Raw genomic sequence first — 23,756 nt, 5'->3', positions numbered from 1 at the left:
CAAGGATACTGGAGTGGGTTGCCATGCCCTTTTCCAGGGGATCTTCCTAACCCAGGGATCGAACCCAGGTCTCCTGCATTGCAGGCAGATTCTTTACCAATTGAGAATCAGGGAAGCCCTAAGGCCCACAAGGGAGAGAAGAACAACAATAATGGATAACAGTTCAAATACGTATTTTGCTAATTAGGTATCTTTGCCCATCTGGAATTTTTAATTTTAACTTTACTTTGGAAAAAAAGATTTTATTTTGGTAATACAGAAATAAAGATATAAGAGGTTTAAAAATATAAGAGATTAGAAGCAAAACCTCCACACTGTTAGTGTCAATTTTTCAAAACTAACAGGCAAGAGTTTCAGCAAGTTCCAGGAGTTGGTGATGGACAGGGAAGCCTGGTGTGCTGCAGTCCACGGGGTCACAAACAGTCAGACATGACTGAGCGCCTGAACTGAACAGGCATAAAATACATTTTTGTGAAAATAAAGCCTCAAGCTCAAACAGTTGTTTAAAAAATACATTTTCAGGAAAAAGATTTTCTAAAGCAATTACCTTGCATTTCACAACACCCAAAGTAGTACCGTGACACAGCCATGTTGCCAACTACTTCCCATTTATTCTCATCAGGATCAAATCGTTCAACAGTGTTCCCTATCTCAGCTCCAACCCAACCACCTGGAACCAAATAAAAAATCTTATTTCCAGAATAAAGGAAACTTATTTATGAAAAGCACCTTAGAAAACATCTAATCTGACAACTTTATATTATGGATGATTATCATATGGACCAGAGAGGTTATGTGTCCAAGATTACAAGAAAAGGTAGAATTTGATTGTAAGTAGAACTTGGATGTTTCAACTCTCTGCCTATGTTTCACAAGCGATTTTAACAAACAAAACAAACCCCCAAACTTCAATCTATTGCATAAGAAATACAATATTTTACAAAACTATTTTTAAAAATAATATCTGCATATTCAGAACAGTCATCCTAATGACATTTAACAAGTCAGCTAAAATGCTCGTCCAGACATCTCATCTGTATTTTATCCTCATCTCCTTCTAAGAGTTCCACGCTTGACAGTATTTCCCAAGTAATATAATTTTGAGAATAAGAACTTTTAAAACTGAAGAGACACAAGTTTCTTATGGTAAGGAAGGAAAATTTCTAAAATAAGCAAAATTTGATTAAGAATTTAAATAATATTAGATATCTTTTAAATTGGAGAGAATAATTACCCAAAGCATAGATAGCCCCATAACATACACACACTCCCAAGCCACAGCGGGGGTGATTCATTGAAGCTACAGTCGTCCACTGTTTAGTAACTGGATCATAACATTCAGTACAGTCAAAAATCATTGAATCTTTTTCACCTGAGTCAAATAAGAGACACATATGAGAAGAATTAATAATGTTATTAGCCTAAAACCACAATACAATATTCAATGGCATTCTGTGTTGTCAGAATTCAACTATTACGTCTGATTTTATACTCTTCATTAAAATTTATTTGCCCACCATGTGTTATTTTGAATCATAGCACTGTCATTTATTAATGTCCACTTAATTAAGCAAAGTAGACTATTACCTGTTTCTAATTCCACCACCCAAACAATCCATGTAATTTTTGGGGATAAAGGTTGCATTTTGAAACTTCTATATTTTCACAGCTTAGACAGCAGGCTCTGCTACAATTTGAGTTTTAATGCAATGCTTATCTAACAACAAACAGAAAATGAAAAAAAAATTTTAAATAGCACTTAAAAATAGAATTTTAAATATAATATACCTAGAAGAAGTTAATGCAATCAAAGATTGTATATGGCTTGGCCCAAAAGTTTGTTCAGCTTTTTCTGTAAGATGTTATGGAAAAATCCAAATGAACTTTTGGCCAACCCAATATAAGACCTTTATGGATATAATTTATAAATTTTATTTAGATAAATTTTTAAATTAGTAGCTCAGACAGTAAAGTGTCTGGCTGCAATGCAGGAGACTTGGGTTTGATCCCTGGGTTGGGAAGATCCTCTGGAGAAGGAAATGGCAACCCACTTCAGTATTCTTGCCTGGAGAATTCCATGGACTGTAGCCTACCAGGCTCCAGGCTCCAGTCCATGGGATGGCAAAGAGTCGGACACGACTGAGTGACTTCACTTCACTTCAAATAAATGAAGAGATGTATCATGTTGATGAATTGTAAGTGTCAATGTAAAGATGATTACTCCCAAAATGATTTACAGATTTAAAGAAATGCCAATTTTTAAGAAACCTCTTTCTTTTTATTGTATTAAAATACACATAACATAAAATTTATCATCTTAACCATTTTTAAGAATATAGTTCAGTGATATTAAACACATTCACACTGATATACAGCCATCACAATCAGCCATCCCCATAATTCTTTTCATCTTGTAAAACTGAACTCTATACCTACTAAACAGTAACTCTCCATTCTCTCCTCCTCTAGCCCCTGGCAAACACATTGTACTTTCTGTTTTACTGATTCTGACTATTCCAAGTATCTCATATAAGTAGAATCATATAGTATTATTTTAAAAATAGATTTGATGAACTAATTCTGAATTTTATATGGAAGTTTAAAAGAGGCAGAATAGCCAAGCACTCCCAAAAAGAATACTAAGGAGAGAGAAAATTCCCTATTAAATAAGCCTATCAGACTTAAAGTACAGCTATAACACCACAGGAATAGACATAGAGATCAATGGAATAGAAACAAAATTCTAGAATCAGATCCATGCGTATATGATTACTAGGTATATGAGATAGTTTGCATAGCAGAGCAACAGGTAAACAAAAATGCTGGGAATTGTTTTTATATATGTATATGGGGGAAATGAAACTAGTTCCTTACTAATATGATCTATAAAATTCAGTTACAGGTGAATTACAGACCGAAATGTAAATGGAAAAACTATAAAATTTTTAAAAATTAATAAAAGTATATATTTCATGACTTTTGAGTAGACAAGGATTTCTTTAAAAAGATATAAAAAATACTAACCATAAAAGGAAAATTATTATAGAGTTGGCTACATTAAAATTAAAAACATTCATTTACCAAAAGATATAATAAAGAGAGTAAAAGATGAAGCAGAAGAGTAGGAAAAGGTATTTTCAGTTCATATAATTTTATGAGAGCCTAGAATCTTGAATGTATACAAAACTCACTGTACAGAAAACAGTTAACAGAGCAAGCCTAAAACTGTCTATTCTTAGAAAGTCCTGCTTACAACATTGACCTAGAGTCTGGGAACATGGCTAGTAAATAGTTCCCTATACACATATAAGATTTTCCTTAATTGATAAACAGTGGCTTTTGTAGTGGTGAAAATGCCCTGAAATTAGTGGTGATGGTTGCACAATTTTGTGAATATACCAAAACCACTGAACTTAACACTCTCTATGGTGAATTTTATGATATGTGAATTATATCTTAATTTTAAAATATAATACGTAGAATAGTAACCCAGATACATACATATCTAGAAGGAAATAAACTGTTAACTGTGATTATCTCTTGGTGGTATGATTATACTATGGATGATTTTTATTTTCTTTTTCATATACCTCAGTTTCAGCAAAATTTTCTATAGCAAACATGAATTACTTTGATAACAAAATATTATTTGAAAATTATATTTTAAGTAATATGTTAAGACAGTAATGTTGACAGTAATATTAGCCTGCAAAGTCATGGCAGTTTTGAAAGGCTGCCATTTATGCTTCTGTGGTATCAGGAAAGGGATACATATATATGGAAGTGTCACACAGGACACTGTGACCCTACATTAAACACAACAGAGTTCATGCAACACAACTGCCAAAATGTACATAAAAAACCATGAGAGTTTCAGCCAAAGATTATATAGACTTATAGTCTTTATACTGACAAGAGGTTATTGCTCAAAACTCTAATTTCTTTGTTAGAATTTTCAGATGCACCATGACATTTATTGATTTAATAAACAGTTTAATAAAGTTTTTGAGATGATTGCTTTCTCCAAAAAATAATAATCAAATATTATTTAATATCTTTCATTTTAAACTGACAATGTCATAGCTGTAAAATAATAGTAAGATTTTTGATATACAACGTTCAGTATTTGAGAATGACCCATAGAAATAAAGGGGAAAACTGGCTGTAAGAGTTAGAGATGATCTAACAAGATGCTTGCTATAAAGACAAATTACTTGAAAATAAATCTTGATATCAAAAGTGTTAGCATTTATTTCTCTTCAGATCCTTCTCTGATAATTGTTTTTCTCCCACATTCAAATTCCCTTTTATTTAATTTTTATTCATTAATCATTTTAGAATTCATAACAGTTTTAGAAACACAGTGATTTTAATTAAGAAATAAGTCCCAATGTCTAGCTGACATGGTTTTCACACACGCCACTGTCCAGAAAATTGGTTAATTAAAAATGATTCATAAGGGGATTTCCCTGGCAATAAAGTGATTAAGAATCTGCCTTGCAATGTAGGGGGTGCAGGTTCAATCCCTGGTCAGTGAACTAAGGTTCCACATGCCATGGAGCACAGCCAAAAAAAAAAAAGATGTGTAATTCAGCTTTCAGAATTAAAATTTTTTTATCACGAACATTGACCTAAATTTTGATGCTACATTTTATGAATATTTTTCATAAAACCAAACCTAAGTCTTTTGACTGGTAACAAATCACAGTGTCCCTCTGGTATGAAATATTTAATATCATATGTTTCCTTTTTCTTCTTTAAATTTTATTTATTTATGGCTGCGACTGATCTTTGTTGATGGCTCAGTAGTTGTGGTACGTGGGCTTAGCTGCTCTGCAGCATGTGGGATCTTCCTGGACCGGGGATTGAACTGATGTCCCCTGAATTAACGGGCAGATTTACTGGACTACCGGGCAAGTCCTGTTTCCTTTTTCTTTCATTACTTTATTTAACAAATGTTTATTCGATTCAATTCAGCTCAGTCGCTAAGTTGCGTCCAACTCTTTGCAACCCCATGGACCACAGCATGCCAGGCCTCCCTGTCCATCACCAACTCCCAGAGTTTACTCAAACTCACGTCCATTGAGTCGGTGATGCCATCCAACCATTTCATCCTCTGTTGTCCGCTTCTCCTCCTGCCCTCAATCTTTCCCAGCATCAGGGTCTTTTCAAATGAGTCAGCTCATCCCATCAGGTGGCCAAAGTTTTGGAGTTTCAGCTTCAACATCAGTCCTTCCAATGAATACCCAGGACTGATCTCTTCTAGGATGGACTGGTTGGATCTCCTCGCAGTCCAATACTCTCAAGAGCCTTCTCCAACACTACAGTTCAAAAGCATCAATTCTTCAGTGTTCAGCTTTCTTTATAGTCCAACTCTCACATCCATACATGACCACTGGAAAAACCATAGCCTTGATGAGATGGACTACTGTTGACAAAGTAACGTCTCTGCTTTTTAACATGCTGTCTAGGTTGGTCATAACTTTCCTTCCAAGGATTAAGCGTCTTTTAATTTCATGCCTGCAGTCACCATCTGTAGTGATTCTGGAGGCCAAAAAAATAAACTCAGCCACTGTTTCCACTGTTTCCCCATCTATTTCCCATGAAGTGATGGGACCGGATGCCATGATCTTCGTTTTCTGAATGTTGAGCTTTAAGCCAACTTTTTCACTCTCCACTTTCACTTTCAACAAGAGGCTCTTTAGTTCTTCTTCACTTTCTGCCATAAGGGTAGTGTCATCTGCATATCTGAGCTTATTGATATTTCTTTGGGCAATCTTGATTCCAGCTTGTGCTTCATCCAGCCCAGCATGTCTCATGATGTACTCTGCATAGAAGTTAAATAAGCAGGGTGACAATATACAGCCTTGATGTACTCCTTTCCCAATTTGGAACCAGTCTGTTGTTCCATGTCCAGTTCTAACTGTTGCTTCCTGACCTGCATACACATTTCTCAAGAGGCAGGTCAGGTGGTCTGGTATTCCCATCTCTCTCAGAATTTTCCACAGTTTATTGTGATCTACACAGTCAAAGGCTTTGGCATAGTCAATAAAGCAGAAATAGATGTTTTTCTGGAACTCTCTTGCTTTTTCCATGATCCAGCGGATGTTGGCAATTTGATCTCTGGTTCCTCTGCCTTTTCTAAAACCAGCTTGAACACCTGGAAGTTCATGGTTCACATATTGCTGAAGCCTGGCTTGGAGAATTTTGAGCATTACTTTACTAGCGTGTGAGATGACTGCAATTGTGTGGTAGTTAGAGCATTCTTTGGCATTGCCTTTCTTTGGGATTGGAATGAAAACTGACCTTTTCCAGTCCTGTGGCCACTGCTGAGTTTTCCAAATTTGCTGGCATATTGAGTGCAGCACTTTCACAGCATCATCTTTTAGGATTTAAAATAGCTCAGCTGGAATTCCATCACCTCCACTAGCTTTGTTCATAGTGATGCTTCCTAAGGCCCACTTGACTTCACATTCCAGGATGTCTGGCTCTAGGTGAGTGATGACACCATCATGATTATCTTGGTCGTGAAGATCTTTTTGTACGGTTCTTCTGTGTATTCTTGCCACCTCTTCTTAATATCTTCTGCTTCTGTTAGATCCATACCATTTCTGTCCTTTCTTGAGCCCATCTTTGCATGAAATGTTCCCTTGGTATCTCTGATTTTCTTGAAGAGAGCTCTAGTTTTTCCCATTCAATTTTTTCCCTCTATTTCTTTGCACTGATCACTGAAGAAGGCTTTCTTATCTCTCCTTGCTATTCTTTGGAACTCTGCATTCAAATGGGTATATCTTTTCTTTTCTCCTTTGCTTTTCACTTCTCTTCTTCACAGCTATTTATAAAGTCTCCTCAGACAGCCATTTTGCTTTTTTGCATTTCTTCTTCTTGGGGATGGTCTTGATCCCTGCCTCCTGTACAATGTCACAAACCTCCGTCCATAGTTCTTCAGGCACTCATCTATCAGATCTAGGCCCTTAAATCTATTTCTCACTTCCACTGTATAATCATAAGGGATTTGATTTAGGTCATACCTGAATGGTCTGGTGGTTTTCCCTACTTTCTTCAATTTCAGTCTGAATTTGGCAATAGGGAGTTCATGATCTGAGCCACAGTTAGCTCCTGGTCTTATTTTTGCTGACTGTATACAGCTTCTCCATCTTTGGCTGCAAAGAATATAATCAATCTGATTTCGGTGTTGACCATCTGGTGATGTCCATGTGTAGAGTCTTCTCTGTGTTGTTGGAAAAGGGTATTTGCTATAACCAGTGTGTTCTCTTGGTAAAACTCTATCAGCCTTTGCCCTGCTTCGTTCTGTACTCCAAGGCCAAATTTCCCTGTTACTCAAGGTGTTTCTTGACTTCTTACTTTTGCATTCCAGTCCCCTATAATGAAAAAGACATCTTTTTGGGGTGTTAGTTATAAAAGGTCTTGTAGGTCTTCATAGAACCGTTCAACTTCAGTTTCTTCAGCATTACTGGTCAGGGCATAGACTTGGATTACCGTGAAACTGAATGATTTGCCTCGGAAACTAACAGAGATCATTCTGTCGTTTTTGAGATTGCATCCAAGTACTGCATTTCAGACTCTTGTTGACTATGACAGCTACTCCATTTCTTCTAAGGGATTCTTCCCCACAGTAGTAGATATAATGGTCAGTATTAGATTATAATGAGTTAAATTCACCCATTCCAGTCCATCCTAGTTCGCTGATTCCTAAAACATCGACATTTACTCTTGCCATCTCCTCTTTGACCACTTCCAATTTGCCTTGATTCATGGACCTAACATTCCAGGTTTCTATGCAATATTGCTCTTTACAGCATAAGCACAACTACATCTATATATACTCCAGAGTATCCAGCAAAATATATAAGGCATTTAAGAATGTAGTCAACTTAAGAGTTATAGTCTAAAAATGGAAATAAGACATTTTTATTATTACCTCCAATTGCGTAGACCATTCCTCCCAGAACTGCTACTCCCAGTCCACATCGAGCCTGATGAAGTGAAGACACAGTGGTCCAGTACTGGCTAAAGGTGTCAAAACGTTCTACACAACTGAGGGCTCTGCTATCGCTCCAACGACCCCCCTGCAATCGAGTATATCCACCTGAATAAAGAAAGGAAAGCAGGTACACAGCAAATCCCTTACTGCTAAATATGGAAATGGTAGTAACAAGAAAAATCTAGCCCTCTACATCTAGATTTTCAATAACTACTGCATAGGAAGGAATACATACTTTAGAGTCTGTCAGATGCACATCTATTATTCTTAAATGTACCAAGTCCTAAAAGATGATGGCTTAAATGCAATGAATTCAACCACAATATTCTACCACCTGGTCCTGGTCATAACTAAATGTTAGATAAAATGTAAATCTAGGAACTTGTTATCTAGGAAGTTTCATTGTGATTTCTATTCATGCACTGAGTCTTAGTTGTGTCACAAGAGATCTTTCATTGTGACATGCAGACCCTAGTGTAGAGCCTGGGCTCAGTATCTGCAGCTTGAGAGGTCAGTGCTTGTGGCACATGGGCTCTAGAGCTTGTGGGCTAAGCAGCTGCAGTGTGCAGACTTAGCTGCTCCGTAGCATATGAGCTCTTACTTCCCCACCCAGAGACCGAACCTGTCTTCCCTGTACTGCAAGGTGGATTCTTAACCACTGAACCACCAGGGAAGTCCCTATTAATATCTTTTTCAATTAAAAAATAGTGAGGGTTGAAAGCCTTGTTTAACTGAACATCCCATTATAAAAAAGGTTAATGAATACTCAAAAATTATAATTTATATATAACAGTATATATAAAATTACACATGCAATGACATACATAGTATAAATTATGTTATACATAAAGTTCTTATATATAAATTAATTATGTATATAAATCTGGACAATTTGTTGTTGATATATATCAACATTTTAAATTCTATTTTAAATATTTTTTTTAATAGAGGAAATTCCCTGGCAGTCCAGTGTTTCAGACTCTGTGCTTTCACTGAGGTGGCCCAGGTTAAATTCCTAGTCAGAGAACTAAGATCCCTCAAGCTGTACAGCATGGCCAAAAAACTACACTACACTATACTACACTATAATAAAATACAAAATGTCCATACAATATTCCTTTGGATTGTCCTGCATCTCCACACTTTGGAGACCACTAGTTCCTGTTATCCCTAAAGACCATCTCAGACGCTGTGAATAGTTAATATGTTTGAGATTTATTTTCCTATTTCTCACTAGAATTCAAATATTACTTTTTAAAGCCACATATCTTAGGCAATTATTTGATAATAATTGGGTATCTAAGAACGCAAAGATTTAAATCACCAAATAATAGACATCAAATAAATATCTTTATTCTTAGATGTGTCCACTATACTATATAAATGCAATTTCTAAATCTGCAGCCTGTATGTGAAATTAAATATGCCTATTTGACATACATGCATATTCTCACATGTTTAATAATAACAAAACTTTTAAAGGTTTTGATCCTGAAAATAAAGATAATTTATATTACTTTTTAAAAGGTTCTCACCTACTGCATACAGGTACTTTCTTGCTTTCTTCCGAGGTCGAACCTTAGATGTCTGCAGAAAACTACAAAATTTGTTCTCTTTGGGAGATTTGCACACCTCACAGTACTCTTTCAAAAGTGTTTGCAATGCAACACGAAGATTAAAATCAGATATTCCTAAAGTAATGTTGAAAAAGATGTTTTAATCAACTTTTAAACAATATCGAAAAGACTTATTTCCATGAAAATGAAATACATTTAACAATCAAAAAATGAAAGCTCATCATCAAACATTGGAATTTGTTTCCTACAATACCAAATATTTTTTTTACAGCTTCGGGGTATTGGAGTTTCAGCTTCAGCATCAGTCCTTCCAAAGAACACCCAGGACTGATCTCCTCTAGGATGGACTAGTTGGATCTCCTTGCAGTCCAAGGGACTCTCAAGAGTCTTCTCCAACACCACAGTTCAAAAGCATCAACTCTTCGGTGCTCAGCTTTCTTCACAGTCCAATTCTGACATCCATACATGACCACTGGAAAAACCATAGCCTTGACTAGACAGACCTTTGTTGGCAAAATAATGTCTCTGATTTTGAATATGCTATCTAGGTTGGTCATAACTTTTCTGCCAAGGAGTAAGCGTCTTTTAATTTCATGGCTGAAATCACCATCTGCAGTGATTTTGGAGCCCAGAAAAATAAAGTCTGACACTGTTTCCACTGTTTCCCCATCTATTCACCATGAAGTGATGGGATCGGATGCCATGATCTTCGTTTTCTGAATGTTGAGCTTTAAGCCAACTTTTTCACTCTCTTCTTTCACTTTCATCAAGAGGCTCTTTAGTTCTTCACTTTCTGCCATAAGGGTGGTGTCATCTGCATATCTGAGGTTACTAGTATTTCTCCTGGCAATCTTGATTCCAGCTTGTGCTTCTTCCAGCCCAGCGTTTCTCAGTGGTAGCCAAAATCCGCAGTAGTGAGATATATCCTTGGTTGGGTAAGTAGGTCTTGATATCAGATCAATAATTGCATCTCACCAAGAGAGAGGTCAGAGTCCAGGCCCATAGGCAAGGACCTTAGCCTGAGCAGATATCTATTCTTTCACCACCCTCTTGCCTCAAGCTAGAAAGAAGTGGTGAGAACACAATACATAGCAATTAAATTTTAGGTGGGATAAAGAGAGTAGTAATATCAAGATTGCCAGGAGAAATATCAATAACCTCAGATATGTAGATGTGTATGTGTGCATGCTAAGTCACTTCAGTCATGTCAACTCTGTGCGACCTTATGGACTGTAGCCCACCAGGCTCCTCTGTCCAGGGGATTCTCCAGGCAAGAATACTGGAGTGGCTTGCCATGCCCTCCTCCAGGGGATCTTCCCAACCCAGGGATCGAACCAGGACCATCTCCTTTGTAATTAGCAGGTGGATTCTTTACCACTAGGTGGGAAGCCCCCAGATATGCCGATAACACTACCCTTAAGGCAGAAAGCAAAGAGGAACTAAAGGGCCTCTTGATGAGGTGAAAGAGGAGAGTGAAAAAGCTGGCTTAAAACTCAACATTCAGAAAACTAAGATCATGGCATCTGGTTCTATCACTTCATGGCAAATAGATGGGGAAACAGTGGAAACAGTGACAGACTTTATTTTCTTGGGCTCCAAAATCGCTACAGATGGTGACTGCAGCCATGAAATTAAAAGACGCTTGCTCCTTGGAAGAAAAGCTATGATAAACCTAGACAGCGTATTAAAAAGTAGAGACATTATTTTGCTGACAAAGGTCTGTATAGTCAAAGCTATGGTTTTTCCAGTAGTCATGTACGGATGTGAGAGTTGGACCATACAGAAGGCTGAGTGCTGAAGAATTGATGCTTTTGAACTGTGATGTTGGAGAAGGCTCTTGAGAATCCCTTGGACAGCAAGATTAAACTAGTCAATCCTAAAGGAAATCAATTGTAAATATTCATTGGAGGGACTGATGCTGAGGCTGAAGCTCCAATACTTTGCCCACCTGATGTGAAGAACTGACTCAGTGGAAAAGACCCTGATGCTGGCAAAGATTGAAGGCTGGAGACGAAGGGGACAACAGGGGAACAAGATGGTTGGATGGCATCACCAACTATCACCAACTCAATGGACATGAGTTTGAGTAAGCTCTGGGAGATGGTGAAGGACAGGGAAGCCTGGCGTGCTGCAGTCCATGGGGTCTGCAAAGAGTTGAACACAACTGAGCAACAACAACAAATACCAAGATAGAAAATGTGTCATGGAGAATTATCAGAGCAAGCAGATTTGAACAGAGTTGCCAAATTAAGCATGAGCAGTATATCAAGAAATAGCAATACAACTATTTAAATATACCCCAGAAAAAAAAAAGAGAAAGTGACTGAAGAATTCAGTTTGGAAGAAAACATTAGCCACATAACAGAAACAGATTCTCTATATACAAGATAGATTTATTTTTAAGAATAAAGATCCTATATGCAAAAAAAAAAAAAGGCTCAAAGACAAAATGAGGTGCATTGCTAAGGAAATAAAGTGACAGTAGTGCAGACATAATAAATTAGAAGCAAGAAACTAATTAGACAAAAATCAAATTGGCAATTTGGAGTAAAGACTTAAGAAAACAAATGTGAGCATAGAGCAAAAGACAAAATATTTTAACATTCAGTTCAGTTGCTCAGTCATGTCCGACTTTTTGCAACCCCATGAACTGCAGCATGCCAGACCTCCCTATCTATCACCAACTCCGGGAGTTTACTCAACAACTCATGTGCATTGAGTCAGTGATGCCATCCAGCCATCTCATCCTCTGTTGTCCCCTTCTCCTCTCGCCTTCAGTCTTTCCCAGCATCAGGGTCTTTTCCAATGAGTCAGTTTCTCACATTTGGTGTCCAAAGTATTGGAGTTTCAGCTTCAATATCAGTCCTTCCAATGAATATTCAGGACTGATTTCCTACATTATAAGATGATAAATACGAAAGACAAAAAAGTTTCCAATACAAGGATGAAGACCACCAAAGGAAACGTTAGAAATATTCAGGAATTTCACAAAGGAAAAATTTTCCAAAATGAAGGAAAAATTGCTGCATACCACAGGGCATGACCAAAAAAAGGAAAAGGGTATATGATATAGTCTAAGGAAAAATGGCAAATTTGAACACAAATCAAGAATAATGAAAGAGAATTCTTTAGCCATCCAAGCAGAAAAAGCAAGTCATTGGGGAAAAAAAAAACACTCCTTACAAACGTAGGGTGGAGGTAGAGGTGGGGGGAATGCTCAAAAATTAAGCATATTGTACCCACACAAATATCTGTTAAATTTAAAAGGTAACAGAAATTCTCAGATATGAGGAAAAAAATCAGCAAATACAGTAATCATGAACCTTTCTTAGAAAAAAAAAATCTTGGTGATGAAATTTAACCAACCAAATGACGAATCAAAAAAGAAAGCTCAGGGAATTCCCTGGCAGTCCAGTAGTTAGGATTCGGTGCTTTCACTGTGATGACCTGGGTTCAATCCCTTGTGGAGGAAGTAAGATCCTGCAAGCAGTGCTGCAGGGCCCCAAAATAAAGGAAAGTTCAGGAACAAAAAGCCTACTGTTAAAAAACTGGTACAGAGCATTAAATCCACTTAAATATACAATAAAAGCACAGAGCTAGGAGGATTTGAAAAGTATCTATATAAGGGCTATGTAGACCTTGAAGCAGGTAAGGAGAAAAATAACAATACTAATTACCTCATATTTCACAGCAGAGAATCTAAACTTTAAAATTGAAACACAAAATGAAACTATGGTTTCACCTTTTAATGAAGCTCATCTTTTTGTTTTTATTATGTAAAAACTTTTTAGAATGAATACTTCTTGGGATTAAATAAACATTTATCTAATTAGTTTCTTCTTTGTTAACTTTTAGTGAGATTTAGGTATATTTTTTGTATTATAAATAGTATGATAGAATGATTCTTATTCTTGTAAATTTTTTTTCTATCCATCCTTGCAACCATACACCCACCCATCATCCATTCTCCTATACAGAGACATCTAGAATGATGTTTAATGAATGTTAATTATAACTCTTTCTGTATGGTGAACTTTGGGTTATCTGTTGTTTGCTTTTTTAATAATTTATTACCTAAAGTTTTTATAAGAGCATGTACCATTTTTAAAAAGTAAAATCATTCTCTAAAATGCAAGAAAAAGATATGTTATCATATACTAATAATATTAAATTACCTGAATTATACACCATAGGGGAAAATCTACACATTTCACATAATACAATTTAACCATTTCAATGAAGTCTTTTGCTCCCTCATTGAATTTTGTGGTAGAGTCTCATTAGTTTTCTGTATAAATTGTCCATCTTTTCTCTAAAAAGATCAGAGATAAAGTTTCAAAAATACTGAAAAATAGTAAGGTTGCCTTTGGAAAATATCCTCCATTTATTTCTCCCTTGCTTCCCTGCAGTTGTATTCCAGTGAAATGTCCTTAGGTGATAACTACTGGGCAGTACAAGACTTTAATATTATGACACTAAAAAGCCATAGGAAAACATGCCCCAATTCCAGGGAACTTCCCTTCAGTACTTCGTATCTGCAGCACTTTGCAAAAGTCAACTCAACCATGAAAGCCTTTGTCCCACTCCTAACTTCTCACATGATACACACAAAAAACATGTCTGGATAATTCTTCTCTTGCTTTAGCATTTAAATATAGTCAGTCTTCATTTTTTGTAGATTCTTTACTTATGAATACATCTACTCACTAACATGAATTTTCAACCCAAATCAACACTCACAGCGCTTTCTTGCTGGTTCACAGACATGCCATACAGTGGCAAAAAATTTGAATCACCTAACATCCATGCTTCCAGGTGAGACCGAAAGAGGCGACATTCTGCCATCGTATTTCAGTTCTCACTATAAACAATTGTCCTCTTCACATTCTATTTAGCATCATGGCACTTTGTATTTTCTGTTGGCCTTTTCACTGTTTAAAACAGTCCCTAAGCATACTGTGAAAGTACCATGTCTAGTGTTTGTAAGTGCAAGAAGGCTGTGATGTGTCTTGCAGAAGCCTAACATGTGTTAGGCTTCACTCAGCCTTCAGTTGTAGTTTTGTTGGCCATGAGTTTAATGAATCAACAGTATATATTAAATGAGGGGGTTTTGACAGACGCACACAAAAAAACAAGTTTATGTATTGATCAGGTGACAAAAATTTTGTGACCAGAGGCTTGTAAGAACTTACCTCATGCTTTTCTTAGGAACAATGGTTCAGTATTTGCTGATCACTGTTCTTGGTAAATTTATAGAGGATAACTACCACAAATAGTAGTAGTCAGTGAGAACTAACTATATAGTAGTAGTAGTAGTCAGTGAGTAATGACTATATATATGAATAATGAGAATTAATGATATATACATTAATACAAGATATCACTGAGAAAAAATTACAAATTTCTGTTGACACTGTTAAGAGTGGAAAAACCTAAAAATCCACATTAAATATAATTATATCATATAATTACAACTTTAATGCTAATACTATAATTAATTCATAGTAAAATATTTGTAATTCAGTCACATCCTAAATGACAAGAGTTAAAGCTTCAAATCTTGAAACTGGTCCAAAGTAGTTTTTAAAAATAAATTTAAATATTATTTTTCTAATATAAAGATAAAATTTATTTTATACTATGGTGAAAAGTGTTTTCAAAGTTTAGAACTTAAATATATTCAAAGGCTACATAGAAGCTGTATTATTATATCAATATACAATTAATTTTATAATGAGAGGACTTATAGGATGTATTGAGTTTTGGTTTTGTGTTCAGCATATATAGTTTTCCTTAAATGTTTAGGTTTTGCTGAATTTTTCAAAGTGGCAAGAAGAAATCTTACGCTAAAATAATTAGTACTACTACCAAAAATAGCCGCAGTATTTTAGCTCTGTCAATAAATTCCTCTCCCTTGGTAGTTAACCTCAAGATAAAGATCTGATTAAAATATGCAGAAATACTGAAATGCTACTGTACCTACAAAATACAAAAGTTGTATCTTACATATAATAACCATTCAATAAATGTTTGCTATTGAAGTGAAAAATGAAAACACTATCACATTTCAAAGAGAGGAAAGGTCACTGGATAAAACTAATTTAACATGGAACAAAAAAATTACCTTCTATGTACTTTACAAGTCTCTGAGGAGGTAATAAAGGGAATCGAATTGGGTCCAGCACTTCCACCACATGTTTTCTTCTCTTTCCTAGATCTTTCAGTATCCACTGCATTGCAGCTAAGAAGACCTGGTATTCATCCTCGATGCTAAGCTCTTCACTTCGCAAAATTTTGATCAGCTGATCTTTTGTAAGTGCCAGGAACTCTTCCCCACTATGCACCTCCAAGAAATGGACATGAATGTAGTTTTCTGTAAATTCCAGAAGATCATGGCAGGCAATCTGCTCAGAGAACTGAAAGATCCCAATGCAGTTCAGTGGATCAATTTGTCCTTTCAGAAATTCACAGCAAAGATTAACGACTTCAGTCAACTGTAGCATGTCTGCTGCAACAATCAGCTCCTGGACATTATTCACGCCTATGTTCACTATACCTAGGGAAGTAGGGAGACAAAATGACCAATAACATAAAACAAACATTTGACTTATATTCAAAAAGCATTATACTTGATTCCACTGATAGCTCAGGCTTTGTGGGGGTAGATGAATACTAAGTAAAAGGCAACAAAGAACTTGTAGAAAGGTGCAAAACCTAAGTGATAATAGTACTGCACATGCATGGAGCACTTAACAATGAACCAGGCACAGCATAATTGCTCTATACATTCACTTAACCCTCCATATAACCCCATACAGTAGGATTTCCCCCTTATATTAAGAAAACAGAATTGGAAAGTTAAAGTAACTCAACTCTTTGTCACACGGTTAAGTGAGATGCAATGTAGGGAGTGACATCAAAGTCCATGCTTTTAACATAGGGCTATATGCATCTAACAAACATTTGACTGAGGCACAGGAGTGAGTAAGACATGGGCCATATTCTTCATTACAATCAAGTGCCATATAAATGTTAATTTTTAATGTGAGGTAAAACCAAGAGTCCATAACATATGAGAAGTTTTAAGCATTTAACATTTAAGTAACTATATATACCAATCTCCTTCCAGAGGGCTTCACTTTCATATACTTATATGATGACTTTGGAAAGAGATCAAATACTCAATTATATTTAGAAAGAAAAGGATAAACTCTCCATTCAATCTTTTTCTTTTTTTTTTTTTTGACCTAGCTGGGTCTTAGTTGCAGCATAGGGAATCTTTGTTGCTGTGTGCAGGATCTAGTTCCCTGACCAGGGATTGAAACTGGGCCCCCTGCATTGGTTGACTGGATTCTTAACCAATGAACCACCAGGGAAGTCCCTCCATTCAATCTCATAATTTCCCTTTATCCCTTTTAAAACATTCAACTAAACTGTGTGTTTGTATTCTCAATTAGATTTATAAAGTCTGTTAAGAAAAAGCTTGCCCTTTCTGTATTTCTAAACACAAGAAAAAGCTTGCCCTTTCTGTATTTCTAAGAGTCATGTCCGACTCTTTGCGACCCCATGGACTACAGCCTATCAGGCTCCTCTGTCCATGGGATTTTCCAGGCAAGAGTGCTGGAGTGGATTGCCATTTCCTTCTCCAGGGGATCTTCCCGACCCAGAAATAGAAGCCGGGTCTCCTGCATTGCAGGCAGACGCTTTACCGTCTGAGCCACCAGGGAAGCCCCTTCTAAACACTACGTGCCCCCAAAATTTATTATATATGAATGAATGGCCAAAGACACTACGGTGAGAGGGAGAATATGGCTTGTTAAATGCAAATAGGGAATTTTCCAAAAGTATAAGAAATGGAATTCACCATGGGAATAAACAGTAGTGGCTGCAGAGAAACCTAAGACTTAATTGAATGAAATGAGAGTTCATTACAAATTTGGAGAAGATAACATCATGGGTTGTGATGGAAGGTAACTGAAGGAATGGTATTGGATGAAGCCAAGGATTACTTAAGAGTAACAAAAAGAATGCCCTACAACTTAGTAAGTCTTTACAGGTTATTAAAAGCCCTTTTACAGCAACAACAACAAAAAAACAAAATACTCAATCAAAAAATGGTCAGAAGACCTAAATAGGTATTTCTCCAAAGAAGACATACAGATGGCCAACAGGCACATGAAAAGATGTAAGGCAGAAAAGTATAAAAATGAAAATCAAACGTTTTCCCATACACAGACATACACTATTTTTTTTCTGACTTGCCAGTAGTGTGGAGCCCTAACCCCTGATGCCTGGGAATTCCCTATATTAACACTTTAGTGTATCTCTTTCAAATCTAGTTTTCCATATGTATTTACACTACATATAATACTTACATGGGCTTCCCTGGTGGCTCAGTGGTAAAGAATCTGCCTGCCAATGCAGGAGTCACGGGTTCAATCCCTGGGTCAGGAAGATCCCCTGGAGAAGGAAATGGCAACCCACTCCAGTATTCTTGCCTGGGAAATCCCATGGATAGAGGCGCCTGGCAGGCTATAGTCCACAGGGTTGCAAAAGTCAGACACAACTTAGCAACTAAACAACAACAATATAATACTTACATACCTGTGTAAATGAAATCTAAAAGTATTTGAAAGATTCCAGCTTCAATTCCTAGAATCTGTACAACATCTTTCGAGGACTCCTTCATTCCTCCAGTGAACAAAGCTGCAAAGTAAGGACTACTGGCAGCCAAAACCAGCCGATGAACTTTAAAAGTTTCCTTCCCAACTTGCAGCTCCACATCACAGAAATGCTCTCCATTCCTCATTTTATTGATCTGAGCCAAGATGAGTTGAGCATGTTTATCTAATGAAAAATGACTATCACCAGCCTTGGCACAGCCCTCATTAGCCATGATGATGATAGATCAATTAAAAGGACTGTGGCCCATAATCTGGTCCTACCCTGAAAAAAAGAAAGAGACCAAGCAACAAGTTTTTGTGTTTAGCATGTCTTCTGTTCATATACATATGAAACATTCCCTATCCTCAAGGAAATGAAAATCTATTTAGGGACATAAAACACACATGAAACTAATAAGGACTAAACTGTGTGGTGCTATTCCTAACAGGGTTTCAGAGAAGGGAGTGAATAATACGGTCTAAAATAACTGGAGAACGCCTCACAGCAGAAATGGAACCCCAACTGGATATTGAGTGACAGTGTATTAAGGTATGAGGAGACGGTGAACTAAAGAAAACAAGGAAAGGCACAAAGGTAGAAGGATAGCCTTGTACACTGTGGTAAGGAAGCACACACGGCAGTCAAAACGAACTTTCAAAAAGCAATTGTGGGGCTTCCCTGGTGGCTCAGTAGAAAAGAATCTGCCTGCCAATGCAAGAAACATGAGTTTGACCCCTAGTCCAGGAAGATCTACATGCAGAGGAGCAACTAAGCCCATGCACCACAACTACTGAGCCTGTGCTCTAGAGCCCAGGAATCACAATTACTGAGCCCAGATGCCCTAGAGCCCATCCTCTGCAACACAGAAGCCACCACAATGAGAAGCCCAAGGACCACAACTACAGAGTAGCCCCAGCTCACCACAACTAGAGAAAAGCCAGTGCAGCAAGACCCAGCACAGCCAAAAATAAATAAATGAGTAATTTTTTTTTAAAAAAAAGGAACTTAAGTGTTCTCTTTTTTTTTTTAAGCAATTGTGATCAGGCCAACTGTCTGCTTAAAATCCTTCAATTTGTTCACTTCCTTTAGCACAAAAAAGACCTTCAAATTTCATCTCTGTCTACCCATCCAATCCTACCTCCTATAATCCTCTTTGAATACTTTTAATACTCCAATAAAATCTAACAGTTTGCAGTTCTCTAAAGGCATCTCTTTCATGATACCCTTTCCCAGCTTTTCTGTCTGGATCTTTGTTATAATTAAAGACTGTTCAAACTTAATATCCTCCAGGAAATCTTCCCTGTTCCTCTCTCCTCTGGGTTTGGTGCTCACCCTAACCATACCTAATTTACCGCCCATTATCACAATCTGGGGGCTTCTCTAGTAGCTTAGTGGTAAAGAATCCACCTCTAGGAGATGCAGGTTTGATCCCTGGGTCAGGAAGATCTCCTGGAGAAGGAAATGGCAACCCACTCCAGTTTGCCCAGAAAATCCCATGAACAGAGCCTAGCAGGCCATGGGGTTGCAAGAGAGTTAGACTTCCTTGTCACCCTACTCCCTATGAACACACACATAGGGAGTAGGACTGAAAGCTCTCCAGAGAGCTCAAAAAACAAGTCTGAAACACGACTATTGTCGTGTTTATTCTTAATAAACCTATAAAGGTTCATGTTCAAACTTGCTTGACTTTTCAGAAAGTCCTTACTTTCTGAAAGTTCCCTGAAAGACAATTCTTTTGGAACTATCTTTCATAGCTGTGAAATAATAATAGCTTAGGTTGTTTTTGTTTAATTCTGACAACTTTTTTACACATTATGCCAATTGTAATTCTCACAATAATTAAGAGGCTGGAAGAAAAGATATTGTTATTCGAAATAAGAGAAGGAAACTGAAGCTCAGTTTCCCAAAGACACAGTGTTAGTACAATGACAGTCCTAATATTTAAACCCAGGTCTGACTCTAAATCCTGGGGTTTTCCCATCATATCATGTGCACAGAAAGAGCTTTGAAACCCAGGCAAGTAAGTTTGAACATGAACCTTTATAGGTTTATTAAGAATAAACATGACAATAGTCATGTTTCAGACTTGTGTTTTGAGCTCTCTGGAGGATATGCTAAGAGGTAGGAAAGTCTTAGAAAAGAGACTTCCAGCTTCAACAATGAGAATCAAAGGGATAAATCCAAGTTACTTTTTGAAAAAAGAAACCATGAGATCCAGTTATATAAGAGGTATCGAGATGAAGCACAAGAGAAATCTAAGATGACAAAGGCATTTAGGTATCAAGGAAAACTAGTCGACTAACAGAAATGGTGGGAGCAGCTAAGTTTTCAGCATTCAGTAAAACTTATCAAAGTAAAAATAACTAAGCTGATTATTATGATTACTTAGGAATTAACTTCTTGAGAAACTTGACTGAAAAGTTCCAAGGTAGCTGCTAAAACTTCACATCAGCACCAACATAAATGTCAATATATTACATTTAACTTACACAGAAAAAGTGTATTTCTCTCTAGATAGAAATTTGATCTGCAGATATTATTAAACATGGCACCGCAGTCAGGCTTTTTCTGTTTTAGATTTCTTCCTGTCAGCAGATTCTGGAATCAGCGATTTGTTTAATTACAAGGTACCTCCTCTGCCTCCAACTTCAGGGCATCAAGCATAGCTTGAGATAAAACGCTGCCTCTTGGTACAAAAAAGTGACTGAATATCCATCCACTCTGGCAGCAGACAGCAGAAATCCTCCTTCACTACTACTACGCTTCTTAGTAACTGCTGATACTATCCCACGGCCAGTGCAGTAATTCATTCCAAAAGAAGATACGTGGTGTCACCCCATTTCCAAAAGGAAAGAGCTTAATATAGGGCCATCGCATAGGGGTGTAAGGGACGCGCCTCAACAGACACAAATTTGAAAGGTGGATTATTAAGGAAATGGTGGAGACGCTCAGAGGAAGCAAAGAGAATCTATGTTTAGTGGCCTCAAAATCACTGCTTCGAGCATCTGGAAGCTGCTTCACTCAGCAAAGGGTGTCAAAAAGAAGCCCAGGACGAGCGAGCGTCCAAAAAAAAAAAGAGGCTCTTTGTGCTTGATTTGGAGGCTGGACCCCGAGAGCTACTCCTGGGATGCTGCGCCACTAAAGGCAGATAAACGATCTGGCCCTACCTAAACGGCCGGGAAGGCATCTCAGATGGCTCTGGCATGAGGTCTGACGAAATCAGACCGGCCGGGGCTCGGCCTCGGATTCCCCAGTAGGGGCGGGGAGACGAGAAGCAGGTGGAGACCGGACTAGACGACGCTCCGGTGAGGGCGAAAACACTTCGATTATTAGAGGCATGCCTGAACGGCAGGAGGAAGCCAGTTCCAGAGGCTCCTCGCACGCTCCTCCACAAAGACAGAGGCGAGGACGAAACTCCCAACCCAGTCACAGATGCCCCCGGGACGCGGGCCCTTCTTACCCGCCGCTTCCCCTTCCCGCCGGCGCCCGCTCAGGCTCTGCGCGCGCAGCCGCGATCCGCTAGCGCGCAGAGTGGGCGGGGAAAGCCCGGCGGGGTGACTAGGCAGTGCGGTCCGCGGCCGGGTGCTGGAGGTGAGGCGGGTCTGGGGAGTGGGCCTGTCCGCTTCGCTGGCCAGGCCCGTCTGCGCGTGCGCACTGCTCTTCCGCTCCCGGGGAGCGGCGCCTCCTGGTGCTACTTTGCGGCGGCGCTCGGCTGGTGCTTGATTACTCACAGGCAACGGTCCAGCGGCCAGCCTAACCCGCCTGTGGAGGCTGGCGGACTCGCCGTTTCCACGCCGCCTACCCTTTCTCGATTCTTGTGGCGTCCCAGACAGCCAGCGATCATCCGTGCTGAGAGTCGGGACCTAGTCTCCTCACGCAGCCTCTGACGCTGCTCCCAGAGAGTCCACAACTGTCTAGATGTGGCTCAGACGGTAAAGAACCAGCCCGCAATGAGGGAGACCTGGGTTCTGTCCCCGGGTTGGGAAGATCCCCTGGAGAAGGGAATGGCTACCTACTCCAGACGGGCCTGGTGCAGGCCATGGTGTTGCAAAGAAACGGACACGATTGAGCGACGAACACTTTCTCTTCACATAAAGGACTTAGAGTTTGCACTTCCAGGCCTATCCATCCCTCCAAAACTGTTGAGTACCCCACAGAGAGAACATTCAGAGTAGAAGTCAGTCCAAGACCTGGATAAAGTCATTTCTGCAGTGAAAGGAATTACAAGTTTATCTATCATTTCCTTTTCTGCTAGGTACAATGTTTTCCTCTTTTTTTGTTATGTATTTATTTGTAAGAATCTTTCTTAGAAATTCTGTAGCCCTGTTATTTAAGTTTGCAACAAATAATTTTCCTCAGGGAGGTTTACAAAGCAGCATACTTCTCATTTGCATGTGTGTCTCTGAAGAGGAAAACTGTGGAATCTTTTCAAAATGATACACACACAGACACACACACACAACACCCCCACATGCCCCGCATTCCTCACTCACTACCCGACACTTCTCAATTCCTTGCCATTCACTCAGATCATCTTCTGAGTCTCTGCACTGTGAGTGGATGTCTACTTTGACTGAAGGGACAACTTAAACGTCCAGTTATTGAAACTGTTGAACCTCATAATGTGGCACATTTTTAAATGGCTTTCAAACCTTTTGACCCCAGCCCACAGTGAACAAAAATATTCTATAACAAATCCGATAACCACATGCATACCACATAGATAAATAAAACAAAAATTTCACAAAACTCGTGTTGGAGAGGGGGAAATTTCCCCCTCTGTGCATCTTGATTTCTTGTGGCTGGACTGGTAATAAAATGACACAAGACAAAACTTAGGAAAAAAAGAAACAATTTTAATTGTTCACAAGACCACTCATAGAAAGGGGCCTAAGAAGTGGCTAAAGCAGATAGCTTTTATAATTTTAGACAGAAAAATTTATGAGGAATTGACAGGACAAAGAAACTAGGTTTTGGGAGTTCTATTAGCGAAAAATCTAAACAGAGTTTGGGCTTGGGGTAGTAAATTAGAGGAAGTAATAGTTTGTTTATACAGGCTTGCTGGTCTGAATTCCCTATCTCTGGAGATAAGAGTGTTCTTCTAGCTCCATATGCAGGGAGTGCACCTGTCACATGAGAGATTTATTTCCTGCTTTCAGGGAGATAGAAAGAAGGGTCAGAGTGTCCCTCTTGTGTTGGCCATCTCTTAAGCTACTTTAATTCAAAATAATCAATATGCCACTGAGGTATATTTGTGTGCAGCTACCCAGGACCCCAACACATAATTATACTTACTACCAACAATGCACTAAATTTCTATTGCTTCTTTTTTATTTCTTACAAAAAAAAAAAAAAGATGCTGAAAGGGAATTGCTGTTGGGAAAAATTGTCAAAGATGGAAATGAACAAAAGATACTTTCCAATGTAAGCCTGGGCATTGAGCATTTTCTAAGTAGGAAGGATTCAAATCCAAAGGGATGTCTTTCTGTCAACTGAAATAGTTTACAAGA

The 23,756-nt window shown here is 38.2% G+C and overlaps 1 protein-coding gene across 4 annotated transcripts in view; it reads right to left on the bottom strand.

Annotated features, from left to right (window-relative positions):
- IPP (intracisternal A particle-promoted polypeptide) overlaps positions 1-21,879 on the bottom strand; it is a 37,198-nt gene extending 15,319 nt beyond the window's left edge. Inside the window, exons 1-7 of one of the 4 annotated variants that reach the window (XM_027537411.1) lie at positions 21,707-21,879; positions 18,187-18,528; positions 15,707-16,138; positions 9,541-9,696; positions 7,943-8,110; positions 1,235-1,372; positions 548-670 (exon numbers count right to left, since the gene is read on the bottom strand). In XM_027537411.1, the coding sequence (XP_027393212.1) occupies positions 548-670; positions 1,235-1,372; positions 7,943-8,110; positions 9,541-9,696; positions 15,707-16,138; positions 18,187-18,478 (1,309 nt within the window). In that variant the 5' untranslated portion in view covers positions 18,479-18,528; positions 21,707-21,879. Of the gene's footprint in view, positions 1-547; positions 671-1,234; positions 1,373-7,942; positions 8,111-9,540; positions 9,697-15,706; positions 16,139-18,186; positions 18,529-20,735 lie in introns of all 4 variants that reach the window. The other 3 variants (XM_027537408.1, XM_027537407.1, XM_027537409.1) reach the window with 3 other exon arrangements.
- Positions 21,880-23,756: the final 1,877 nt, after the last annotated feature.

The sequence above is a fragment of the Bos indicus x Bos taurus genome, chromosome 3 (assembly GCF_003369695.1).
Source record: "Bos indicus x Bos taurus breed Angus x Brahman F1 hybrid chromosome 3, Bos_hybrid_MaternalHap_v2.0, whole genome shotgun sequence".
NCBI classification, from domain to species: domain Eukaryota; kingdom Metazoa; phylum Chordata; class Mammalia; order Artiodactyla; family Bovidae; genus Bos; species Bos indicus x Bos taurus.
Note: the sequence above shows the minus strand (reverse complement) of the source record. Positions and strands in the feature narration are given on the sequence as shown.